The 26,712-nt window shown below is 35.6% G+C and overlaps 1 protein-coding gene across 1 annotated transcript in view; it reads right to left on the bottom strand.

Moving 5' to 3' along the window:
* LOC150078438 (RRP12-like protein) overlaps positions 1-26,712 on the bottom strand; it is a 496,297-nt gene that overhangs the window by 398,928 nt on the left and 70,657 nt on the right. The window contains exons 6-8 of the mRNA XM_090384563.1: positions 21,467-21,583; positions 12,930-13,068; positions 3,681-3,808 (exon numbers count right to left, since the gene is read on the bottom strand). Of these exons, the coding sequence (XP_090240689.1) occupies positions 3,681-3,808; positions 12,930-13,068; positions 21,467-21,583 (384 nt within the window). The remainder of the gene's footprint in view (positions 1-3,680; positions 3,809-12,929; positions 13,069-21,466; positions 21,584-26,712) is intronic.

The following is a 26,712-nucleotide window of genomic DNA, read 5'->3' as shown; positions in this document are numbered from 1 at the left end:
GTTCTGCAAATTTCAGCAGCTGGAGACTAGGCACGTGCGCGGTGATCTGATTGAGGTGTATAAGGCCTTGAATGGGTTGAGCACGCTGAATTCTGATGGGATCCTTCCACTTGTTCAGACTGCAAACCTAAGGGGGCATAAATTGAAATTGAGAAAGGACAGATGTAGAACAGATGTGTGGAAATTTGCCTTTAGCCAGTGGTTGGTTAATTGCTGGAACAAACTTCCATCTGTCGTTGTGGAAGTTGATAGGTTAAATAAATTTAAGGAAGAACTGGACACATATTTAGAGGGATTGTTTTGTTATTTTTTTTATTATTTTTTTTTTTTTTGACTGATGCTGCATAAGCTCATACACTTGCTTTCTTGCATCACATGCTACTACTACTACTACTACTACTACTATCAGAAAATGATCACTGTTGTAAGGATCATTTAATACGAACCATTGTTTGTTTTGTTTGTTATTTGGTTTTTAGGAGCATTAGCAACTAAGGCCATATTGCTCTGGGATATGCGGTGGTCATTCCCTGACCTTTCCACATCCTCCGTATTTGGTGGTGACGGGCTCGAACCCCGGTCTAATCAAGAAGTGTGTGCTACGCACTGTTGCTCCTTCCCACCTGGCTACGGAGGTGCCTCATATGAACTATTCTATACTGGGATACATTGTTAAATCTACTGCAGAAGTGATATCTGTGGCCAAACTGATATAAGTGTGAGATCCGGTATTCAGTAAATTCAGTTGTTGATCATTTAGGAAAGTTTCGATTAAATTACCTCTACTGTCCGTGTGAGAAGATCCCCACAGATGATGATGAGCATTCGTATCTCCCATAAGACAATAATGAGGTTGAAGCTGCACAGTAAGATCATTTAATTCCGATCTGAAGAGAGGAATATTTGGTGGAAGATAAAGGAATGAGATTGTGATAGAAATTCCGATGGTTATTCTCACTGCTACTAAGTTGGTTTTTAATGTTGTTTGCTTAGCTGGTATATTAGTATTCATCAAAATTGCCACTCCTTTGGCAGCTCTGTTATCATTTCTGTCTCTCCAGAAGAGTGTATAGTTTTGAAATGTGGGTGATGATTGAGGTGTTAGATGGGTCTCCTGAATGCAAATGCAGACCGGTTTATACTACTGAATAATATCTTTTATTTCATCCAATTTTCCATGTAAACCACGACAGTTCCATTGTATAATAATATACTGCATTATTTAGGTATCAAAACTATTTGTTGAATCTGACTGCGCTTTTGAGTTTTTTCGTTTATCATATTTGGGTCTGTCTTTCTTCGGAAAATTAGGATGAGGTATATCTGTTTTCTTGCTTCCGGATAAGACACTTTATTTTCTACTTTGTATTTGTTTTCCCAATATCCACATTTCGCATGTCTTCGAAAAAGTAGGGCGATTTCTGTGACAGTTTGGACAGAGTGGTGTAGAGGAGTGCAGTTTGCTTGATTGTGTTCTTTCGATCCGCAGAGCAGACAGATGGGATCACTGCGACATGTTGCTTGAGAGTGTCCGTATCGCTGACAGTTGTAACACCTTATTGGATTCGGTATACATGGTCGAATTTTGCAATTTAAATATCCTGCTTTAACTGAATGGGCAAGAGAAGGATTGTTAAAGATGAGAATAACTGATCGGGTTGGAGTGAGAATGCCATCTTTCTTCATCATTATCCTCCTAACAAGTATCACTTGTTGTTCTGTTAGCTCACGCAGTAACTCTTCCTCTGAAACAGTCAAAAGGTCCCATTCAGTAATAACACCTTTCAATGTATTCAGGGAATTATGTGGGGTAATTTCACAACTGGCAATCCTGCAAAAGTTTTTGTTTTTAGCAATTTCTCAGATTGATGAGTTAGTGAGGTTTCTACTAAGAGACCACCTGATTGTAATCGTTTTATCATTTTTGGTGATCCAACCATGGACTCTATAGTCTTCTGAACTAAGAATGGGATAACTTTCTAAAGGGTTGTGTTGATAACAAATGTATCACCAAAAAGAAAGGAATAGTAGGCTAAGAGCTGTTGATTTTCATTCTCTTACCCTGAGACACGTTAAGTTGTAAGTCACCAGATTTGGAAAGACAGCTGTTCCACTGAAAGCAACTAGGGCTAGGCTGGCTATTAGGATTGAAATGGAGAGACTTTTAACTAATTTTATTGAAGATAATATCTCCAATGCAGAATTCAGTTAAGTTAAATATTATAAAAAAAAAAAAGAGAGAGAGAGAGATTAGCCTATATGATGATCTGAAGAAAACTCCCTTAAAAAAAAAAAAAAAAAAAAAAAAAAAAAATGTGGAACCATTTAAAACTAGTAAGGGCTGGTTGAATAGATTTAAAATCCAGGGAGAAACCGCAAGTGCAGATCAAGGAGCCGAAACTTTCAAAAAAGAACTTGTTAAATTTAATTAAAGAGGGGTATTATGTGTTATACTTCTCAACAAGTTTTTAACATAGATGAAGCAGGATTTTTTTGGAAATGAATGCCTAAAAGAAGTTTCATATTGAAAGAAGAAAAAAACATGCCAGGTTTCAAAGCTTTATTGTTGGGTGGTAACGCTGCAGAGGATTTAAAATTAAAACCCCTTTTAGTTTACCAGGAAGAGGGCCAAAGTACAACCCAAAATCGACAAATTTTTCATGATTAAATTCATCAATTAAATTAAATCAATTTAGATCAATTAAATTCATGATTTTAATTGGAATTTTAAGTTTAATTTTGATACATAAGTAATTACCACATAATTATATATGTTTGTAATGCAGAATATTTTATATACACAAATATTTGAATATTAAATATTTTGACTGACATTTGTGCATCTTTTCACTACCGTTTATTATTGATTAGGAAATATCCTATGGCACCAACCGCAACTCACAAATACATATGTTCCCTTATGGGAATGCAGCGCTCACTTAGCGCGGATTCACTCAGCAATCTGTTTTTCCGGAACGAATTATCAGCATTAAGCGGGGGGTCACCTGTATGTCGTTCAGTGATGCCCAGGTCTCATTGCCAGTTATGAAAGAATCAAAAAAAAAAAAAAAAAAAAAGCTGTTTTCATTTCTCAAATGAAAAGAAATAAAAACAACTTGGGTTCCCACTTGTGGCATATTTTTCTCTATCATGGACTTTCTACATTGTCTAGATGCTGTATTTCGAAAAACCTAATGCATTAGCAACGACACTAGTTTTCATGTCATCATTTTGAATCATTTCACTGACCATTTTCTAAACTGCTTATGTGATAACACCTTTTCGGTTTTTATGTTCTAGCCTTATCACAAAATTTAAAGCACCAAATTATTTTTAAACTAAGGTACACCCAAGCTGCGACTTCTTGCTATTTATATGAATGAAACTGAAAATTTTGAACTGGAGTGATATATGCAATTGCAACATTAACTTTCGAAGAATTTGTTTACAGTGTTAGCATTAATTATTCTAAAATTTTTTAGATTGTTCTAAAGGTTAATTTATTACTTTTTTTTATAAGAGTAATTTATTTTCTTCTAAGATTAAATAACACTAAAACCATTTATTATCTTTATTATAACTATCATTTTTATAAACTATGAAGTCAACTTTATTTTAAATAATATCCATAAATACCATAATCATAAACTAAAGAATATCCACAAACAAAAATTACTTACTGCATTACCCAACGTCATTAATCGAAGGATAGATTCACAGCACAACTTAAGGTTAGGCTGCAGAAATTCAGCCAAAATATTTTTAAGTAAGCCTAATACATGCAGTGTTACAGTTGATGCTCCCAAACCTTTTGAAAAAGAAAGAAAAAAGTATATTTTTTTTACTCTGAAAAAGCAATGTATACAGATAAAAAGCAATGTGTACTGATAATTTGATTAATCTATTTAAAAAAAAAAATTTAATTTACCTATTAAAAAAAGGGAAATGGAAAATTCAATCATAGAAAACTATCATAAATACAGAAAATAGAACAACTAAACTTCTTTTGTTTTAGGATTTATCTAAACATGAAGGGTGGCAAAATAAACATCATAAGCCTTTAGCAGTGTTTCGCAACTTTTCTCAATAACGTTGAGAAAGGCTGAGTAAGTTACTACTTAAAGGGCTTCCAGGTACTAGTTTCACTGACTTCCCCATTTAGTTTTTTAAGCTATGTGCCTTTCTTTTGAAAATTTTTCATTAGTACTGCTAATATACAACAATATTTTTAATTTCTGTGTTAAATGTCATATAAGTTGGTGCATTAGCATCATTTCTATACACAGTAAATCAACTGAAGTTGTACAATGGCATCATTACATAACATCTCATATTGTGAATTGCTTCACAAAGCATTGCCTATCTCATTATACCTCAAATAAGTAATGCTTAATACTTCTCAAGTAGAGACGCTACTGTTAATGGGTGGTAGTGTCCAATAACATGTATGTCAGTGGCCTAACATCAGTAGGTTAATACTTATGTGGTCTTTTCTAAGGGGGAAGCATTACTTATTAAAGGTATAATAAGATAGACAAATCACTGTGAAGGAATTTGTAATATGAGATGTTGTGTAATGATGCTACTTCAGTTGGTATACTGTGTAAAAAAATGAAGCTAATGCACTAACTTTATGACAGTAAACTCTTCCCAGTCTGCCGTTTTTTAGACCTGTCTTCCATGTATTTCCGTATTAAAAAAACTAAATTCTGTCTTACTAAATTAACAGCTATAGGCTCCACTATGATATGTAATGTTTTTATGCATTCTTCTTCACAGACTTTAATTAAAATTTTTAAAAATAGCACAAGGAAGAGTTTCAAATTTGAAAGTAACACACTCCAATTACTGAAATTTGTGTTACTTTGGAATTTATAAAAACATCATTATCAATTTTCAGTGGGAACTTGTGCATCACATAGACAGAGCAATAAATTACTTCCTCATTGAACAAAGGAAAAGGGAAGAGATTTTTAATCTTTTCTGTTCTAACAGATTACACTATGTTATCTGCCAACCTTTTACTAACAGTTTTCCCAAAGTTGCATCACAAAGGAATTTGAACTGAGTGTTTTTTTTTTTTTTTTTTTTTCACCTGACTCAATATCCTCTCACACTCTGCATTACTATGAGGATTAGCTAAAATGTCAAACATGGCTTGGATAATTTGCCAGGGCCACTGTACATCAATTCTTTCTAGTTCATAATATTCCAGATGATAAAAATGCATGAATACACATAGAATATACATATTCATATATTTATATTATATATACAAGTTTGATGGTTTAGCAGGGCATATCCTGAGAGTGACACCTTCTTACATAGCACCACTCAGATCTGATTATAGGATTCAGAAGGAATCTTGAAACATTACAAGCAATTAAATTACTGTTGATTATGTGTATAATATCAACATATGTGTGTGTCATTTACATACACAATATCAACATTAAATTAATCACTTGTGATGTAAAACAAAAAACCAACAGAACTAATCCTGAAAAACATCTATTGCTTCATCAGTTTACTTATCTTCAGTGATACTAAGAAGGAATTAAAAAACTTCTGAACAAAAACTTTCAAATTTGAAAGCAACACACTCCAATTACTAGGCGCCTCCATAGCCAGGTGGGAAGGAGCAGCAGTACGTAGCACACGCTTCTTGATTAGACCGGGGTTCGAGCCCGTCACCACCAAATACGGAGGATGCGGAAAGGTCAGGGAATGACCACTGCATATCCCGGAGCAATATGGCCTTAGTTGCTAATGCTCCTAAAAACCAAACAACAAACAAACAAACTCCAATTACTGAAATTTGTGTGACTTCAGCATTTATAACAATATCATTCATCATTTTTCAGTGGGAACTTGTGCATCACATAGTCAGAGCAATAAATTACTTCCTCACTGAACAAAGGAAAAGAATTGTTTTCCTCTTGTTTTAGTCTCACAACAACCTCGGCAGTAAAACTGCCTATGAATAAGTGAATCATCCTTCTAATTTAGTCCAAGTTGGTAATCGAATTAAATCTTCCACTTCTAAAATGGAAATGAAAGATTTAAGAACTGCTGGTCTAACAAATTCAGAAATTACACTCTTATTAAGGAGTAATGGCCTCAGGATATATAGATGTGAGGCACATTAGGAAAAGAGCATTTGGTTAGTCTGAAGTTACATCTGCCAGATAGAATGTGTGTGGTGCAAGTTAGTTGGAAGCAAAGGTATGATGAGATTGAGAGTAATCTACAGACTGGAAGATTGTGAAGAATGTGATGAGTCTCAACATGCAGATGGACTGGGCAAGTAAGCATAAATGTCTTATTATGGGTGACTTCAAACTGACCAGACTGCCAAGAGAGGGTAAATATATTTGAATTATGGAACACTAAAAGCAAAAATCACAGAAGCCATAAAAGCATACAAACCATTAAGAAAATATTGAAGGAGGGTGCTGAAATGGATGACTGGTCAATTAGATCAGAAAAAGATTGCATGGGATAATTAGAAAGCGATGAAAAAAGTAATGAATCCTACAACAGGTACAAGTTGATCTGTAATAGTACCACAAATAAGGTCAGGGAGGCCAAAGCTGTACATGAGAAAGTGTTGGCTAAGAGAGCAAAAAATGGTAACAAGGAATTTTTCATGTATGTGAATACAACAAAGAAGAAAGCTAATCAGACACCGTTGTACATTGGGTGTGGTTAAGTCTTAGATAATGCAGCTGATGTTTTGGATGAATTGAATAGATACTTTGCATCAGTCTTTACTGAAGAAAGACCCTTCATGCTGAGAAAAGTTTGAGCCATATGAAATTAGTGCTTTCATAATTACAGATCACTGTTTACTAGAAAATCTTTTGAGCATAAAGACAAGTAAGGCTCCTGGAGTTAGTGGCATATACCTTCTAGTTTTGAGGGAGACCAGCAGGGAGCGAACTCAACCATTGATGTTATTTATGGGGGAATCTTTGGACTCTGGGGAGATTCCTCTGGATTGGATAGTGCAAAAGTATCATCAATACATAGAGGCAGTTCTAAGAGTGAAATTGGTACCTACAGACCAGTAAGTCTGGTCTCAGTGGTCAGACTAACTGGTCTGTAGGAAAACTCTTAGAGGCAATGGTTAAGAGTGACAATCCAGGGACATTTAGATAGATATGGTATTCAGGACACATGACATGGTTTTGTTAAGGGAAAATCATGTTTAACTAACTTAGGCTATTTTTACACAGTTACTCATGAGCTGGATATAGAGAACAATTTCAAGGTAGTTTTATTTGGATTTTAGCAGAGTGATTGACTTGGTCCCTCATGAGAGGTTGTTGTATAAGCTGGAACAGGTTAGGATTACTGGTAACATTCTAAGATGGATTGGTGGCTGCATGGCAGAAGGCAGAGGGCTGTGATTAATGGGTATTCTTCAGATTGGTGTTAATGTCAGGAGTGGTGTCTCCGAAGGATTGGTTCTCGGACTACCATTGTTTCTCATTTTCTTAAATGATATTCACGACAGAACTGAAGACGTGGTGTCAAAATTTGCAGACAATGAAAAGATTGGTAAAGTTGTTAATGATCACTGCCAAACAGCACTCCTTCAGGATGACTTGAACAGCTCCAAAGATGGTCAGAGAAGTGGCAGCTGTGTCAACCCCCAAATAAATTATACATTTGGTGGGACTGAATTAAAAACATTGGAGGAGGAAAGGGATCTGGGAATTACAATAAGGGCAGGTATAAAGTTTTCTGAACAGTGTAGACAGGCAGCCAGGAAAGCCCATGGTGTCCTATCAAGCATTATTCTGTAGAGATAGGGAGGTCATAATTCCACTGTATAAGGCAATTTAAGACTGCATTTGGTATACTGTGTTCAAGTATGGAGACCTCATCTGAAAAAAGACAGAGCTCTTGAAAGGGTTCAAAGACAGATAACTCAAATGGTGAGATCAGCAAAAGGATGAGGAAAGAAGAGGAAAGTCCCCGGCTATGTGGGCTACAGAGCTTAGCAACCAGGCACCTCAGAGGTGACTGGACTGAGGTTTATAAGGCTCCAAGAGGAATTAGTAAAATGAATGAAAGTTGAATTTTCACTGTTATAAAGAATTCCAGAACTACAAGCTATAAATTCAAATTAGAGGGATTGAGGTTTAGATTAGATTGTAGGAAGTTTTCTTTTAGCCAGCGAGCCATTGATTGCTGGAACAAGTTGCCTTCGCATGTAGTTGAGGCTGATAGTTTTGGATAGTTACCTGAGAGGAAAGCACATAATTTATATTTTCTTATCTACTTGGTGTGCTTTTTTTTCTTCCCAGTGCAGCAAAAGCTTGTGGCTTCCTTGCACTATGTGGCAAATACTATTACTCTTATTATTTAACTGAAGAACTGTGTTCAGATTTTCAAAAGCTCTTATAACAATTAAAATAAACATGCAAAACGATTTATTTCAGCAAGCAAACAGGAAAATGAACAGATTTTCTGCACACACAAGAATAATCTGCCTAGTGTTATTAGTTTTCTTGTACAGTTTAGGATTGCTCACACCAGAAGTTTGTGATTCTGAAGTTCTACTTGAGGACTTCATTAACTTGTCTTTCTGTAAGACTACTTTTGATTCATGAACTGAATTTTCAAATGAATCAGTACAACTCATTATTGACTACTTGTTGCACTTTTAAATTCAGTAACTTTGAAACATGCACAAATGGTGCATGTTTCAAATCAATTCTAATTTCTTTAAAATAGTGTTCAAATAATGAAATATTATTTACAGGCATTATTACATATTTTAGAGGTAATTTATAATTTAAAGGTTTGCTGTCCTTTACTAGCACCTACCTACACCACTGAAAAATGATTTCAAAATTCACTAAACCTACAAACTGTCCTCTGAAGTAAATGACCAATAACTGCAGAATGGGAACATTGGAGGTGTAATGGATACTGGTCTGAATTAGCATATAAATATTGATAAAAAAAATAAATGAAGAAAATTGAGTGGAGAAGAAGGGGCATTCTGGAACTTTTTTTTTTTTTAAAGAACTGGACATCATCTTCTTCACTTTCAAATGCATTATCTGCATTTCTTTCTAGTACACATTGCTCTTATGCTTTTTTTTTTTTGTTACAAATGTCTGATTACATTGCATTTGCTCAACTTAAATCTGAAAAATCGCATTTGTGTGTGTCATTTACATACACAATATCAACATTAATTAATCACTTGTGATGTAAAACAAAAAACCAACAGAACTAATCCTGAAAAACATTATTGCTTCATCAGTTTACTTATCTTCAGTGATACTAAGAAGGAATTAAAAAGCTTCTGAACAAAAACTTTCAAATTTGAAAGCAACACACTCCAATTACTAGGCGCCTCCATAGCCAGGTGGGAAGGAGCAGCAGTGCGTAGCACACGCTTCTTGATTAGACCGGGGTTCGAGCCCGTCACCACCAAATACGGAGGATGCGGAAAGGTCAGGGAATGACCACTGCATATCCCGGAGCAATATGGCCTTAGTTTCTAATACGGGACATGGTGAACACAGCAATGGTAAACTCGGCGACAAAAAATTTTTTCGAAAAGAAAATTATATACATGTTTTCATTTAGAGTTATTATAAATTTGTTAAGTCAAATATATTAGTAGTCTGCACAGGCAGCAAAGAGGTATCCTCATCGTCCTCCCCACAACAGTTGGAAAAGGCCTGGGTTCGAAATCCATCGATGATGCAAGGAACCTTTATGGGCTTTTTTCACACACCCTATTGCTGAGTTAGTAGGTCTCAGGCATGATACAGTTTTTCCCCCCAGAAAGTGGGGTTTTTTCGTCCAGCAAAACAGACAAATCAACCAGAGAACACATGCAATTTACAAACACAATACACATATCAGTTTATTCTGGGTAACTAATAAAATAATTTGAATTTGAAAATATATTAGTAGTCTGCACGTGTCACCATCCTCTCCACACCGGGTTGGCCAGGGTTCGAATCCCGTTGATGAAGGAAGGAACTTGCTTTCACTTCTCTGACTTCTTTCAATCTGTGGCTGAGTTAGTCAGTCTCACGCATAGATAGCAAGGTTTTCCCCTCTGGAAACTGGGAGGGTTTTTTGTCCAGCAAAACAGGCAAACTGACCAGAGAAAACATGCAATTTACAGACACATTACACAAAATGGGCATATATTTGTTACATAGTTTAGTATATATCTTTGAATTTTTTGTATAATCCTGAAAAATAAACTATAAAACTAAAAATCCTTTACTTTTTTTAATCCATATTATTTCTATAAAGATATTTATAGAATATCTTTGTGGATATACCACAAAGATATTCTATAATATTTTGCCGATTATACTTATTGACCTTATTTAAAATTCTGCAGTCAGCTTCTTTGTAGTGTGTGTTTCTGTGGATGTTCGTGGCTGGCAATATTCCTTTCGTAATCTATATCGTAAGTTTTTTGAATTTTCCATAACTTATCTATAAAAATTCACAAATTGCACCTTCATCTTTTTTAGCTAGTATAAAAATTTGAGAAAAAAGAGGAGAGAACAAAAATGTGCCATCCATAAATAATTCCTTCACATGTTCACTCCACGTTGAGTGATATTCCCTACCAAATACCAGGATGCACTGTGGGTCAGACTGGTCTCTTCCTAAATCTGCTAGAAGAAAATGCTCAAAATTTGTCGGACTGTATTCATAACGGGAATACTCCTCAAGTATAATTATTGCCTCACGAGATTCTGGATTGGTCGGTGCACTTAAAGTTTTGATTCTCCTCCTTTGTATGTTTCTGTACATAACATTACTATTTGGAAGAATACCTTGCACCGCCGTAGAAACATCTTCAATGGCTTTTGCCCTTATTTGTGCTGGGGTTTTCCATGGTTGTATCGCAAGATGTTTCATGGCTGTATTCAATTTTTGGAGTATAACATTTGCTGCATTTCTTAAGCTACTACATGTATGTTCATTTTGTAGAGAATGAAAAGAACCATCCTCTGCAGTTATAATCACAAGAAACTATTGATTATTCATGAAATAAATTTAACAAAAATGCTTTTATTATAATTTTTGTCGCCGAGCTGTCACGTAATGGTAGAATACAAGTATGTTGTGTTACAATTTCCAGATTTTATAATACCTGAAATACCTTTCCCATATATGTCTTCTGTATTTCTTTGACATTTTAATTAACAGCACTAAAGGTGCAAAACTAAATTAAATAAAATTTAATTTAGTTTTGCACCACATACAAAAATTTGCAAATTTTAATTAAACAAAATTTAGTTTGGCACCACATACAAAAAATCTATGGTTTAACCTTACAACAAAGATTGAGTTTAACTTATAAGCTGTAATAGGTAAAATATCATTTCAGATTCTGCATATTTTATGCAACAGACTTATGCAAACCTAAGAGCCAATTTGTTAATGCTAACAGAAAATTAAGCACAAACTTGTGGAATTTTTTTAAAAATTCTAAATTCCAAAATCCCTCCTAATCCAAAGCTATCTTACTATGTGGATGAAATATCTGCCTTCTGCTTGGCTATTTAATGTCTACAAGCTTCTACACTCGCAAGTACAAATTCCCTCTGTCTGTCTGTCAATTCATTAACCTTTCCAAATTTCTAAAGGAATCTTCTAAGATTCTAATCTAAAGGTTTCTGAAAGCCTTTTCTATTCACAAAAATTATACTGAGTAGTCACTTTATTAGGTATACTTACCCTCTCCATGAAATGGAGGACTTCTTCAGTAACAACATCATGTGTTAAGTACCAGGCAATACAAAAGATTTAAGTAACTTTAAATGTGGCATGTTACCTGGCACTATGTGCATCAATATGAGTACCTCAGAAACTGCAACCTTGCTTGGGTTTTCACGTATATTGAGTCTACATGTACAGTTATATGTTCCAATACCATGCAGTCCTCTATTTAGGCACAGGTGATGTCACTTGCATGAATAATGTTTTCAGTATGATGACCAAGTTCTGGTCCTGACAGCTAGCAGATCTGTTATAAAAAAGTTTCCTTCCAAACCACTGTGTAAAATGTTTGGATTTGAATCTAACACTTGCGGATTTTTTTTTCCCACACTGTGTCAAAGTTTTTTTTCCCTGTACTGCATCATACTAACCCTGCAAACAATACAAATTTACCAAAGAATATGCACAATTTAAAGAATGTACTGCCACCTCACTCAGAGGAACTGACAACACCACCAACTAACTTTTAAGGCTGTCACAGCAGCCAGCAGATCCTCAAACCAAACTGCCCATACTTCATAACAACTAGCTGAACAATGTATCCATATACAAACACAGGTGGCATATTCACAAACAACCCTTCCAACATGATGGCCAAGTTCTACTACTCTTCAGCATCACAGCAAACACTTCATGACACAATAGCTGAAAATTTTCCTATTTTCTCTTTGAAACAGGTTCTCACTGACAGTGAATTCACAAAGCCAAATTAGAAATACTGTTCACTTTGTGCACAATAATTTGTTGTAAATAGTGTTCTAATGCTAATTATAATAAAATACAGTTAATGACTTTTGTAACAGAAATCTTTTTTTTTTTTTTCTTTTTGGAATAAACACTGGCTTAGCAGTCAGCGTTCTGTTCCATCCAAAAAACACATACAAATAAACTTGAAGCATCTACTCATGTCATCATTGACAAATTCTCCAATAAAATGCCAGTAAACATACCTAAAACAGAAAATAGCAGACTATTTTATTTAAAAAATTTAAAATCACAAATAGCAAAAGTTTTCTTCATATTGACTCAATGAGAGGTAAGACAACAATCCATACTACTAACAGAAAGTCTGTTACAGACTTTTTTTGTAAAAAACAACACTGCAACACTATTCCTTTATTTCATTACATATGATTTACAAAACTTGCCTCCATGTTCCTCAATCTTTGAAACACAAAACTTGGCAGTCACTGGCACTGCTGGATGATATGTGACAGAATGAACTTGCACTGTTATTCTACCACCTTTTAGAATTGCACAGACAGCATGTTGAGCAGCTTTCCTTACCTAAAGTAATAATTTAAAGAAACTGTTATTTAAAAAAATAAAAATTCAGCTAAATAACAATAAACACAACAACAACAACACAACACATAGGCTGATTATGTCAACAGGCTTTTGTAATTATGGAAATACTTTACAAAGCCTAGTAAACATGGGTCCTTAAGTGAATCGTTTTCGAGATATTGCACATTTCTAGTTGGGATCCACCACTGACTTGTCTGTTTAGGTTAGGTTATGCTCATTCTCTCCCTTTCCCCATGCTCTGAGACACAGCAGGCATACTAGTACTTGTCAAAGGATAGCCAACATGGAAAGAGGTTACAGCAACGAAGAATATGCAGACATGCACTTCATGTATGGTAAAGCCAACAGCAGTGCACTCGAGGCTGCACGTTTGTACCAAGAAGCATTTCCCCATCAAAGGCAGCCAAACAGGCACACATTCATCAGGGCACATCAACACCTTAGAGAACATGGACTACGAGTAGGTAGGCCCAGAAGCATAACACCCGATGTTGAGGAAATGGTGTCAGAAAGAATAGAACAAAATCCAGGAATTTTAACAAGGAGGGTTGCTCTGCAAGAGCATGTACTGAGTCATAGCAGTGTGGAAAATTTTACATTGCCAATTACTGTACCCCTACCATATCCAGCATGTACAAGGTCTCAGCAATACAGACTATCCCTCCCAGAGTGCTCAAATAGTCAGTGGCGGATCTTAACAGAAAATGTGCATTATCTCAAAAACAGTTCATTTGCGGCCCAATGTTCACTGGGACTTTTTTGCTTATTTTAGTTTGTACTTTTCACCTTTAAATTACTGACCATCATTTTTTAAACACCCTGTATATACTATGCATTGTGTGTGTGTGTGTGTGTGTGTGTGTGTGTGTGTGTGTGTGTGCGCGCGCGCGCACACACACAGTGACTTGTTAAGTAGTTCCGAGATCAACATTTTAAAAAATGATCAAATATATTGCTTGTAATATTTGCTTGATGCTAAAAATTCATAATAATAATTCAAATAGGCAAAAGAAAGAATATTAGACATAATTATAAATACAAAGAAAAGGAAAAAAACATGCATAATAGAGGTAATAAAAATAATAAAATGATAGTATAGTAATAATTTAATAATAATAAGTTATGGCATTCTAAACAAAATTGAATGGTACAATAATAAAAAAAAAATACACAATAAACATGAATTAAAAAAATGAAAGATCATTTTACATAAATAAAATGATGAAAATGGCATTACTATGAAAAGTAAATTGCAAAACAACAAGAGGGGATAATCATCAGGCATAGGTAAATAGTCACTCCATGAGATGGCTGGCTGTTTCGCAAATAAAAAATTTTGAATGTCTGGTTGAAGCGGTGACAGTTTCAATCATAAATCTGGTTCCTATACAGGTTGTCATCTGGCCCTTAATGTGTCCTTGTCCATATACAGCAGGCCCCCGTTATAACGCGGTTCGCTTTACGCTGATTCGCTGTTATTATATTATAACCTGTATCTGACTATAACGCTCTTTTACAGATTGCATTTTTGGCATATTTAACGAAATCGTTTCATTTGATGGAGTCGATAGCTTGAAAATGAATAGCAAAACAGCATTAAAACGTTTCTCACGCTCGGTGATATTTTCTCCGTGCTAATTTAATTGCAGTACAGTGACTTGTTACATAGTTCCGAGACCAACATTTAAAAAAATGATCAAGTATATTGCTTGTAATATTTGCGTTATATGTATTTATCCGAAGTCTAGTCATCACTCAGTACAGTATTAGACATTGTGCGTAACGGACAGTTTACTCAAACATTGTATCATAATTAATGCAACCAACGCAGTTACATTTTCGAAGAGTTAATAATGGCAGATAAGAAAGAAAAAGCAACAACGTCTGGACGCAGTACGAAGACTACAAATGTAAGAAAAATACTGAATTTGAAAATTAAATTAGACGTTTTGAAGCGAATCGATTCCGGTCAAAGACAAGCGGATGTGTGCCATAATTTAGGACTTGCAAGTTTAACTGTAAGAACAATTATAAAAAAAATAAAGAATTAATTTTAGCAGCAGGAAAGATAGCTGTTCCACTGCAAGCAACTAGGGCTAGGCCGGCTATTAGGATTTTATTGAAGATAATATCCAATGTAGAATTCAGTTAAGTTAAATATTATAAAAGAAAAGAAGGAAAAAAAAAAAAGAGAGAGAGAGAGAGAGAGAGAGAGATTAGCCAATATGATGATCTGAAGAAAACTCACCTAAAAAAAAAAAAAAAAAAAAAATGTGGAACCATTTAAAATTAGTAAGGCTGCTGGTTGAATAGATTTAAAATCCAGGGAGAAGCCACAAGTGCAGATTAAGGAGCCGAAACTTTCAAAAAAGAACTTGTTAAAATTATTGAAGAGGGATATTGTGTTATACTTCAAGTTTTTAACATAGATGAAGCAGGACTTTTGTGGAAATGAATGCTTAAAGGAAGTTTCATATTGAAAGAAAAAAAAAAACAAAAACATGCCAGGTTTCAAAGCGGCGAAGGATCGGTTGACTTTATTGTTGAGTGATAACGCAGCGGGGGATTTAAAATTAATAACCCTTTTAGTTTATTTGGAAGAGGGCCAAAGTTCTACCCAAAATCGACACATTTTTCTTGATTAAATTCATCAATTAAATTAAATCGATTTAGATCAATTAAATTCATGATTTTAATTGGAATTTTAAGTTTAATTTTGATACGTAAGTAGTAACCACATAATTATATATGTATGTAATGCAGAATATTTTATATGTACAAATATTCAATATTAAATATTTTGATCGAAATTTGTGCATCTTTTCACTACCGTTTATTATTGATTAGGAAATATCCTACGGCACCAACCGCAACTCACAAGTACATACGTTACCTTATGGGAATGCGGCGCTCGCTTAGCGTCGATTCACTTAGTGCTCTGTTTTTCGGGAACGAATTATCAGCATTAAGCGGGGGTCACCTGTATCTAATTCTGCACTAAATTATATTATTTGATGAAATAGCATTAATTCCTTGCAAGCCTTCTCTCCCACCACTGTACTCACCATTTCTTTCACTGCAAGTAGTGTTAACTTTTCTCCTATATTGCATGGCTTTTCCTATCTTTGATATTAGAAGAGTTACTCAATAAGAAGCTTCTACCACAATTGCTACCACCTGTAGTTATAACTGCAATGCAATGAATTGCTGCTTTCTTTTAATACTTTCAGTTTACTAAAGAAAAATTACACTGGCTGGAATGCACAGTCGTTTTGCTTGGATTACAAATGCTGACTAAGTCGGTTAGGTTTTAATCCATCATTTGAGGGCATCTCAGAACAAATCACACACTTTGCTAATCTTTGGTCTTTAATAATCTTCAGAAACAGTCCACGTTAAATCCTCTATAAGGTAATAAACAGCTACCTTACAGACAGAAGTGTCTCAGTATGCACAAGGTTCCAGGAATTGACACGCCCTGAGAATAAAGGCTGCTCGCAGGGTTCAATCCTTGGCCCTTTCTTCTAGAATATTGTTCTGGGTCCCGTGGAAAGCCTGGCATTTGCAGATGATATGATTTTCCTTGTAGTAGTAGTAGTAGTGGCATGTGATGCAAGAAAGTAAGTGTATGAGCTTATGCAGCATCAGCCAAAAAAAAAAAACACACCATTCCCTCCAAATGCCTGTCCAGTTCCTCCTTAAATTTATTTAAACTATCAACTTCCACAACGATAGATGGAAGTTTGTTCCAGCAATTAATCACCCGATGGCTAAAGGCAAATTTCCGCACATCTATTCTACATCTGTCTTTTCTTAATTTGAATTTATGCCCCCTTAGGTTCGTAATCTGAACAAGTGGAAGGATCCCATCAGAATTCAGCGTGCTCAACCCATTCAAGGCCTTATACACCTCAATCAGATCACCAGACAGGTGCCTAGTCTCCAGCCACTGCAATTTGCAGAACTTAAGCCTCTCTTGGTAAGAGGATCCCTTCATTCCCCTCACCAATCTTGTTGCCCTTCTCTATACACGCTCAAGCAAATCTACACCCTTCCTAAAATTAGGCCTCCAGACCCGTACGCAGTACTCAAGGCGTGGCCTGACCATTGCCTTATACAGAGGGACAATCACCTCCTTTTCCCTACTAGCAAAATTCCATTATATCATTGACAAAACACCATGACCTGCCCTGTCAGCCTGTCTACATTGCTCAGAAAACTTCATATCTGACTGCACAATTACTCCTAGGTCTTTTTCATTTTCTACCACCTGAAGTGTAGTACCACACAGTTGGTATGTTTCTCTGGGATTACTTCTACCCATATGCAGTACTTTGCATTTGTCAAGGTTAAACTTCGGTTGCCACTTCTTAGCCCAAATTTTCTAGATCCTGTTGTAGTAGCACACTGCCATTACTGTCATTAACAACCCTGCCAACCTTTGTGTTAGCTGCAAACTTCAACACTAAGCCTGACATACCTTCATCAATATCATTGATAAATATACAAAACAACAGTGGACCCAACACCGAACCCTGTGGGACTCCACTAATAACATTAGTCCAAGAAGAGCAACACCCATTGATTACCACCCTCTGTCTTCTCCCACTCAACCATCCTTTTATTCATTGTAGCAACTTACCCTTAATACCATTCTGCTCCAATTTGTACAATAGTCTTCCATGCGCAACAGTGTCAAAAGCTTTCCTGAAATCCAAATATATGATATCAAAATTATTTTTTGCATCCAGTTCCTTTGTAACCACATCATAATATCCTATCAAATTTGTCAGACAAGACTTTCCCTTAACATACTCAAGCTGTGTCTGAATTATTGCTGCAGTCTTGTCTAGATGATCCTGCAATGCATCTTTAACCAGTGACTCCATTATTTTACCCGGAACAGAAGTTAAACTAACTGGTCTGTAATTACTCGTGTCACCGTTTGATTCCTTGTAAAAGGTAACACGTGAGTGGTTGTAGAGCAAAGATCAAATGCCGCCCTCTTGCAGCTGCAGGAGTGGGCACAAATGCACATGCTCAAAATATCACCTGAGAAAACCAAACAAATACTTCTAAAAGGCAATTTAGACATAAGAAGACTTCCACAAATCAAAATTAACATAACCACTATAAAAATAGTAACAGAACTAAAATATCTTGGAATGGTCTTTGATTCAAAATTAACTTTTTATCCCCATTTGATCTACTTGGCGAAGAAATTGAGAAATTATGCAGGTATGATTGCCAGGATCAGTTCGAGCAGACTGGGGACTCAAAAGAAAGATCCTGGCAATCATATACCATGCAATGTTCCTACCTGTTATCACCTATGGAGCGGGTGCATGATTCACCCGCTCAGCCATAGTAAGAAATAGGAATAAATTAGAATCGATACAGAGGACAATACTACTCACTATTACCAGAGCATGTCACACAGTAAGCAAGCACACCTGTGCTACAGTTGCTGGCCAGAGCTCTCCCACTTTACCTGGAAGTAGCCAAAAGAGGCTTATATTATAGATTTAAAAAGGGCATACCCACAGAATTTCTGGGGATAGCCCTTGATACAACCAACACCTTCAATGATGAAAAAAAAAAAAAAAAGAATAGCCACAAAGCTCCATGAGCTATGGCAGACAAAGTGGGAGCAGGAAACCAGAGGTCTGGTTACCAAATGGTTTCTGCCATGGGTGTCAACGGTTAGCCCAAAGCCACCTAAGTGGTATGCCCCTGACTTTTTACATTTATATTGACAGGTCACGGCTCCCTAAAGGCAAAACTAACCTCCTTAGGGCTGACTGATGACCCAAACTGCACCTATGGCGAGAGTGAAGACTGGGCACACATTCTATATGAATGTATAATATATGACAACCCAAGAACAGAGCTAATAGCACAGATTGGCCCCCTTCCCAGGAGAGAAAAACATCTGTTCATCATAGACGAGGAAAATTATAAAGCCTCTACATCTTTCACACAGAAAGTATTCAAACAATTCAAAGAATGGCAATTCAATCCCCCAGCAATTAAACAATAATCGATATTAAAATTGCCAAAGTTTCCCACCACACCCAGACGATGACTTAAAAACTGCCAGGATAGCAGTATTCTATGCCCTGACAGAAACCTGACATGACAAAAATCCTCATGACTACCCTGCCATGTGTAGGAACCTGGGGCCCCACACCAAATAAGTAACTTGGTACGGGAGGGAGATGTACAGGCAGCCAGGGAAGCAGATTAGCTGAAAAATATCAGTAAGCTGGTAGCAAGGGGATGCAATATAGAATGAAAGACAGAATGAATGGGTTGGGCACTGAGTGAACTAGGAATTATGGTAAAAGGGAATAAATGGCAGTTTTGGTGAAAGAAAGAGGGACCTAGCATGAGGGAAAGAGAGAGTGAATGGGAATGAGTGGAAGAGCAAATGTAATTGGCCAAAAGAATACAAAGTTAAAAATAACTTGCATTACTTTATATATACTAACAACATAACACTGTCACTGCATTTCCTCTGGCCTGCAAAAAACTTGCAGCTAGGCCTGCACCACAACTGAAGAATTACAGTAAGTTGAGGTGCCCAGAGAGAGAGTAGTGCAGAAAGCAAAAGTAGAATAAATGAAATGAAAGCTAGAAGAATGAATGAAAGTGTAAGTGTGAGAAAAAGAACACAAACCATAAATGCTACAGTTTAGTACACACTAACCCTAGTTTTAATATCCTTAATTATTAAGGATACAGTGCACATGCAACAGGTGAACTGAAACCATTGACGTTGTTTCAAAGAGTAACACTTACTAAGTATGGCATAGCCACTATGTCATAATTAGAAAAAGAGAAACAATGTACTGGAACAGCAAAAATAATTCCCTGGAATAACTTCACACTCCACCCACCCTGGGGGTCACAAACCCCAGGTTGGGAATCAATGGTATGAGGCAATGCTTAGATGGTTAGGCTACATCTTGAGGTGGTTCTTCTCCATGACAATGCACAATCCCATACCAGTCTGTGCATGATAAAGGTCATTGCAAAACTTGGGTGCACTCTTCTTCCTCACCCCTCTCATAGCACAGATCTTGCACCTTCTGACTATAACCTCTTTTGTCCACTGAAGAATGCTCTCTGTGGAACCCATTTTGAAAATGACAACCAGCTCAAGCACAGTGTTTGCAAAGCCCTCCAGAGAAAGAGCAAGATCATTATGTAGAATGATGATCTGCTCTGATAGTTTGCCAGACCTTTTCATGCAAAATATCTGGTGCATATCACTTCATACAAACCCCACGGCAGCAAAACTGGCACAGATTAATCCTTTAACGTCCCAAAAGGTCAGCTGATGGCTCTGTCTTGAATTTTCGGTGACAAGGACTAACTGATACCACAGTCCATGCCAAACCATTTTGACTCAGCAGTGAAGAATATATTTGTGTCTTGCCACAAGTTAGTATTTGTTGCAGGAATGCATCTCTCTCAGTCTCACCAATTCAAGACAGCACAAACATTCACATGTGAAAAGCTGTGTCTACATACATGTAATTAACCATGAATAACTGTTTCCATACTTCTAACACTTAATTTGAATGCAATATGACTCACTGTAACTGTAATGTGCTTCTTTTCCAAAATGTTCCTTGGTGCAATGAATTCATACTGGTGACAGCAATCAGACTTTTGAAAACATTACACCACCACTTGTTATATAACTAGTATAAACACTCATAAGTGATCTTTTCACCTTACATCTACATACCTAGTAGAGAATTTTAGCATTCTTATTCTTTCACCAGAAATTTAATAATACAGAACTGACAGTGACAGGATGAGCCATCACCCCATCAGTAAGAGTTCTGTTTAACATGATAAAATTCAGGCCAAACTGGAACCAATCTTGTAAAAGAAATGTGTACATAAAATTAAAGAATAAGCAATCTACACAAACTCAGCTTAATATCTCCATTAAACTGCCAGTACTAATACTAAATGGCTTGAATTTATGCGAAAATAACTGTTAACAATATGAGCACGTATTCAATTATAAAAAGAGAAAATGCATTTGGTGAATTAAGAAATCACATTCTTTTTACCTTGATTTGCAACCCATCCAAACTGAATAATAATTCAAAATGATCAAACAGCCAGAGGAATGGAAGCCCACTAACTAAAGCATAAATTCTCAAATTAATATTTGCAATAAATTCTGCATATTATCATCATTTCATAAAAATTAAAATACATGATAATACACAGAAAAGTGTAATCAGTGTTATAAAGAAAATGATTATAAACATATCACAGATTTTATAACCAATACTAAAAAGAAATTAACTTCTAACTATATGTTTAAAAATAATCTGAAGGAAGATATACTAACCTTTGGTTTTGGATGCAATGTAAAAGTAAGCAAAACATTATATACTTTTAAGGTTGATGAATCTTTCCATACGGCATATTCTTGAGCACATAAAAATACAGAGAGACAGCCAATGATCTACATGTGGGGGGGAAAAAAATGTTAAATCTAAAGCTAAGGTTGTGAAAAATCAAAGTTCTCAAAAACAGAGCAAATGCTTATACTTGCTTCAATAAAATCTCCTTCTAATCCCATTTTCAACATTCTCCTCATGCAATTGTCTGCGTTCCATTTCCACTGTTTAGCCAGTACAGTGGACTCCCACTTTATGATTGGTTCACTGTCGATCAAATCACATTACGATGGACTCTCCATAACAAAATACCGTTCACTATACAATAGTAAGCGCCGGTCATTGTGATCACATTTGTGAATTGCATTTTAATTCAATCAAACGGCGATTCTAATAAGCGAAAACAGGAGGAATATTATCCACAGGATATAAAAGTAAAGATATATTAAGGACAAATTTACACTTTATTACCTTACTAATTAACAAAATTAAATGATACGTGAAAATCGGAAAAATATTTTCCACTGGTTAGCAAAATAAAAACAAATTTATGCATGTGTATATAGCTTAATTAATACTGTAATATAGACATGCAAACTAATTGATATATTTCTGTTCACTGATTTTTTTTTTTTTTTTGGGAGTTGTAAAATTTAAAACAGTAAAAAAGATGAGCAATCAATAACAAAGAACATGGCACGCACAAACTGCACAGTGAGATTAAAGATTTCAATAAAGGGGAAACACATTTCACCATACTAATGTAAAAACCCACAGAATTCCAGCTATTGGTATTATTGCAAATGAAATAAGATCGAGTTTACTACACATTTATAACAGACTGCACTAACAGAAAAGTCCAATAAACCGGAAACTGCAAATTGTTTTTATCGCTTTATGGCAGTGACCTTTTAGAAAAATATCACAAAGGCATTCAGAATTGATTCTTAAAACCGAACATATGATAACGATGAAAGTGTAGTGCATTTTAAGGATTTGAATTAGTTTTTTTTGAAAATTTGATTCTATAAAGCACTAAGCACTGATTCTACTAACCAGTGATCATGTTAACCAGCGCCTAATTATTTCACTTTACAATGGGCTTACAACTGTCTCTGACCGGACCACGTGGTCCGGTCAGAGACAGGACCACGTGGTCCTTCCCTCTCATGAAATAGCAGCATTCGTAAACTTGTCCATGTGTTTTGTTTTTGCTTCCTTTGGTTGAAGTGATTTTTTTGTGTTGTAATTATTATTTGAAAGATTTAAATAAGACTGATACAATTTCCATTATAAAAATGACCTTTTGGAGAGATAAATAGCTTAGTTATATAGTGAAAATTTAAACTTCCAAGGTCTTGGAACGAATTACAAAAAACAATGTATTATTGGGTTCACATTAAGATATTTTCACAATATGATGGTGTCTCTGAAACGGATTAACATCGTAAAGTGGGAGTCCATTGTACATGTTTTGTTTGCAGCTCTCGTAATATAATATGTAATGGGAATGATAATCAAATCCTGAAACTATGATTTCCAGATACCCCTAGAAGTTGGTATTAATATCAACAAAAAATATTTTGTGCTTCTTATACTTCACATGTTACATTATATTTTATTTAATGTTAAAAAGAAAGAAATAAACTAACTACCATAAAGCTATTCTTAATTTTCTAATTCATAAAATGAAAATAAGTCAACCTATGAATATCAATGGCTTTCACCTAATATCATAAATTTTAAAAGTATGTCATACAGAAGTATGTCATCAATTTTAAAAGTATGACATGCAGAAGGGTACACTGTTCAAAAGAGACTATAAGGCAGGTGGTGGCGAACCTTTTTAAAAGGTGCATGCCAAAATTGGCTAAATCTTTTATAAAAACTACCCTCACGTTTCAGAACACAAAATTATACATTTTGTGTTCTGAAACAGTTGTGTGCAGGACGTATACACAACTGTTTCAGAATGCAAAATGCATAACGCTTTATTATCCTTCTTAATCGTACCTAATCGTAACTAATGAAGTCATTGGTTAAAGAAGTAACGCAGGACCATTTAGACTGGAGTGCAGTCATACTTCAATCACAGAATAGGTTTGTTAAGCAGGAATCATGTGTACTAATTTTATTGGATACTATGATGCAGTCACAAAGGAAAGGGATGCAAAAAATAATTTTGATAATTTGATTTCAGGAAATGCTTTTGATACTGTTGTACATAAAATGACCCAGTAGAAACTGGGACATTGTGGCATTAAGGACAAGTTACTGCTGTGGATAAATAGATGGTTGAGTGAGAGAAGACAGTGGTTATCAATGGACACTGCTCTTTGTCAACTAATGTTATGAGTGGAGTCCCACAGGGTTTACTGCTGAGCACATTATTGTTTTCTGTATTTATTAATGATATTGATGAGTGTATATCAAGCTTAATATCTCAGTTTTCAAAGGATACAAAGGTTGGCAAGGTGGTTAATAGCAGCTATGATGGAATGCTGCTGCAACACGATCTAAAAAACTAGACAGATAGGCTGAGAAATGGCAATTGAAGTTTAACACTGACAAATGCAAGGTACTGCACATATGAGCAGCAGTAATCCCACAGTAATTTATCAACTGTGTGCTATTTTTCAGAGTAGTGGAAAATGAAAAATATCTGGAGGTTACTGTGCAGTCAGATATGAAATTCTATGAGCAGCGGAGACATGCTACCAGGGCAGCTCATGGGGTTTTGTCAATGAAATACAGGAATTTTGCTAGTAGGGATAAGGAGGTGAGTATCTCATTTTATAAGGCAATGGTCAAGCCAAAATTTGAGTACTGCATGCAGGTCTGAGGCCTCATTTTAGAAAGGATGTAGAGCTGCTGGAATGGGTACAGAGAATAGCAAAGAGATTGGTGAGGGTAAGAAAGCTCTTACCAAGAAAGGCTTTAGTTCTGCAAATTGCAGTATCTGGAGGCTAGGCAACTGCAAGGTGATCTGATTGAGGTGTTTAAGGCTTGAGCAAACTCATTGCTGGTGGTATTCTTCCTCTTGCTCAGACTATGTATACGAGAGGGCACTAATTCAAATTTAGGAAGGATGGTTGCAGAATGTGCAGAAGTTTACCTTCAGCCACCAGGTGGAACAAGCTTCCATCTATTGTTTTGGAAGTGGATAGTTAAGATAAATTCGAGGAAGAACTATACAAAACATTAGAGGAGATGTATAGGTGAAATGGGAATTTTTTTTTTTTTTTTTATGTTGCATAATAGCGTTCTTCATCATCATCAGCCATTTTCAATCCACTGCATGATGGCCTCTCCAGCAACCTTCCAGTTACTTCTGTTTTGTACAATGGCCATCCATTTACTACCCACGAATTCGTGAATTTCATCTGTCTATCTCCATCGTTCTCTTCCAGGTTTTATTCTAGCTCCTCCTCGGTACCATTCTGTTATTTTCTTAGTCCATCTGTCATCATGTCTTTGAGCTATGTGTTTTCCCAAGACCATTTTAGTTCTTTATTTTTGATAAAAATGTCCTTTACTTGAGTTTGCTGCCTAATCCATGTGTTACTCTTCTTATCTAACAATCTGATTCCTAATATAATCCTTTCCATTCTTTGCTGTGTAGTTCTCAGCTTCTCCATTCTTTTCGTGAGCACCCAAGTTTCACTTCCATAAGTCATGGTGGAAAGTATACATTGGTTCATTATTTTACATTTCAGACAAATTGGGATATTGCTCCTCAGTATATGACTATATTTCCTGAATGCTATCCATCCAAAATTTATTCTTCTCTTGACTTCCAGCCATTTATCATTATTACAGCTAATGACTTGTCCCATATAAGTATATGACTCCACCTTTTCAATTACTGCTCCATCAATGATTATATCCCTTTTTGTGGCATACTTGTTCTTCATTACTTTTGTTTTAGCCATATTCATCTTTAGTCCAAAATCCTTACTAATTCTACATAACTCATTAAGATTTTCCTCTAATTCTTTGTGATCATGGCTTATGATCACAATGTAATCTGCAAATCATAGATGGTTTAGGTATTCTCCATTCATATTGAGACTGACTTCTTTCTGCAAACAGTCTAATCTTCTGAAAGCTTCCTTAAGGGCAGCAGTAAACAACTTAGGAGATATTGTGTCTCCTTGTTGAATTCCTTTCTCAATTTTAAATTTGCTACTGTCTTTGTCTAGTCTAATAAAGGAGGTATATTTTCCTCAAAAAATATCTGGTATCTATGCCTTGTCTTTCCAGTGCCCAAAACATTGCCTTATGCTGTATGGAGCCAAATGCCATTTCATAATCCACAAATGCCAGGCATAATGGTGTTTTATATTAATTTGTTTTCTCCATTAGCTGTGATATTACGTGAAGGTGATCCATAGTTGAAAATCCTGTCATAAAGACAGCTTGCTTTTTCGGTTGATTCTCATTAAGTATTCTTTCTAATCTGTTAGCAATGACCCTTGTGAACAACTTGTAAATGTGGGATAACAAGCTAATTGGTCTATAATTTCCAATTTCTGATTTATCTCCTTTCTTTTGCAGCAAAACTATGGTTGCATTATTTCACTCCTTAGGCATCACACCTTTTCTAATGCATTTTGTCAAGAGTCTTGCCAGTTTTTGTGCCATGTCTCTTCCTCTCAATTTTTTAACAACTCTACAATAACTTCATCTTCCCCCGGGGCTTTCTGATTCTTCATTTTCTTCAACACACGTTCTACCTCATCAGGAAGGATATCGGGTATGTCGTATGTGTTACTAATTTGTGATCCATCTTCCCCACTGCTTGACATCATTCCCTCACTCCTTGTATAATTCTCTATAGCAGTCTTCTGCTATTTATAAGAACACCCTTGCTATTCTTCAGTTTCAGTATCATTTGTCTTTCTGTATTACTGCTCATGGCTGCTGATTTAAATCCTTTGTTTTCCCTTAATGCTTATTCTACTTTTTTTGTGTTAAATCTTCTTATGTCCTCTCTGAGTCCCTTTCTAATAGCTTTGCATAACTCAGTATACTCAATTTCATCCTTGTCAGTGTTTATCTTGCTCTTCATTTGTCATCTTCAGTTCATCATGACAAGCGTTTCTTGACTAATTTTTTCTTCTTTGTATTTCTTTTTACCTATAGGTTTCGTGGGCTTAATCACTTTCAGAAAGTTGTAGTATTCCTCGTTGAT

This window comes from Mastigoproctus giganteus, chromosome 11 (assembly GCF_048544385.1).
Source record: "Mastigoproctus giganteus isolate SK-2022 chromosome 11, ASM4854438v1, whole genome shotgun sequence".
Lineage (NCBI taxonomy): Eukaryota > Metazoa > Arthropoda > Arachnida > Uropygi > Thelyphonidae > Mastigoproctus > Mastigoproctus giganteus.
The sequence above is the reverse complement of the archived record's forward strand: the minus strand, read 5'-3'. Positions and strand labels throughout refer to the sequence as shown.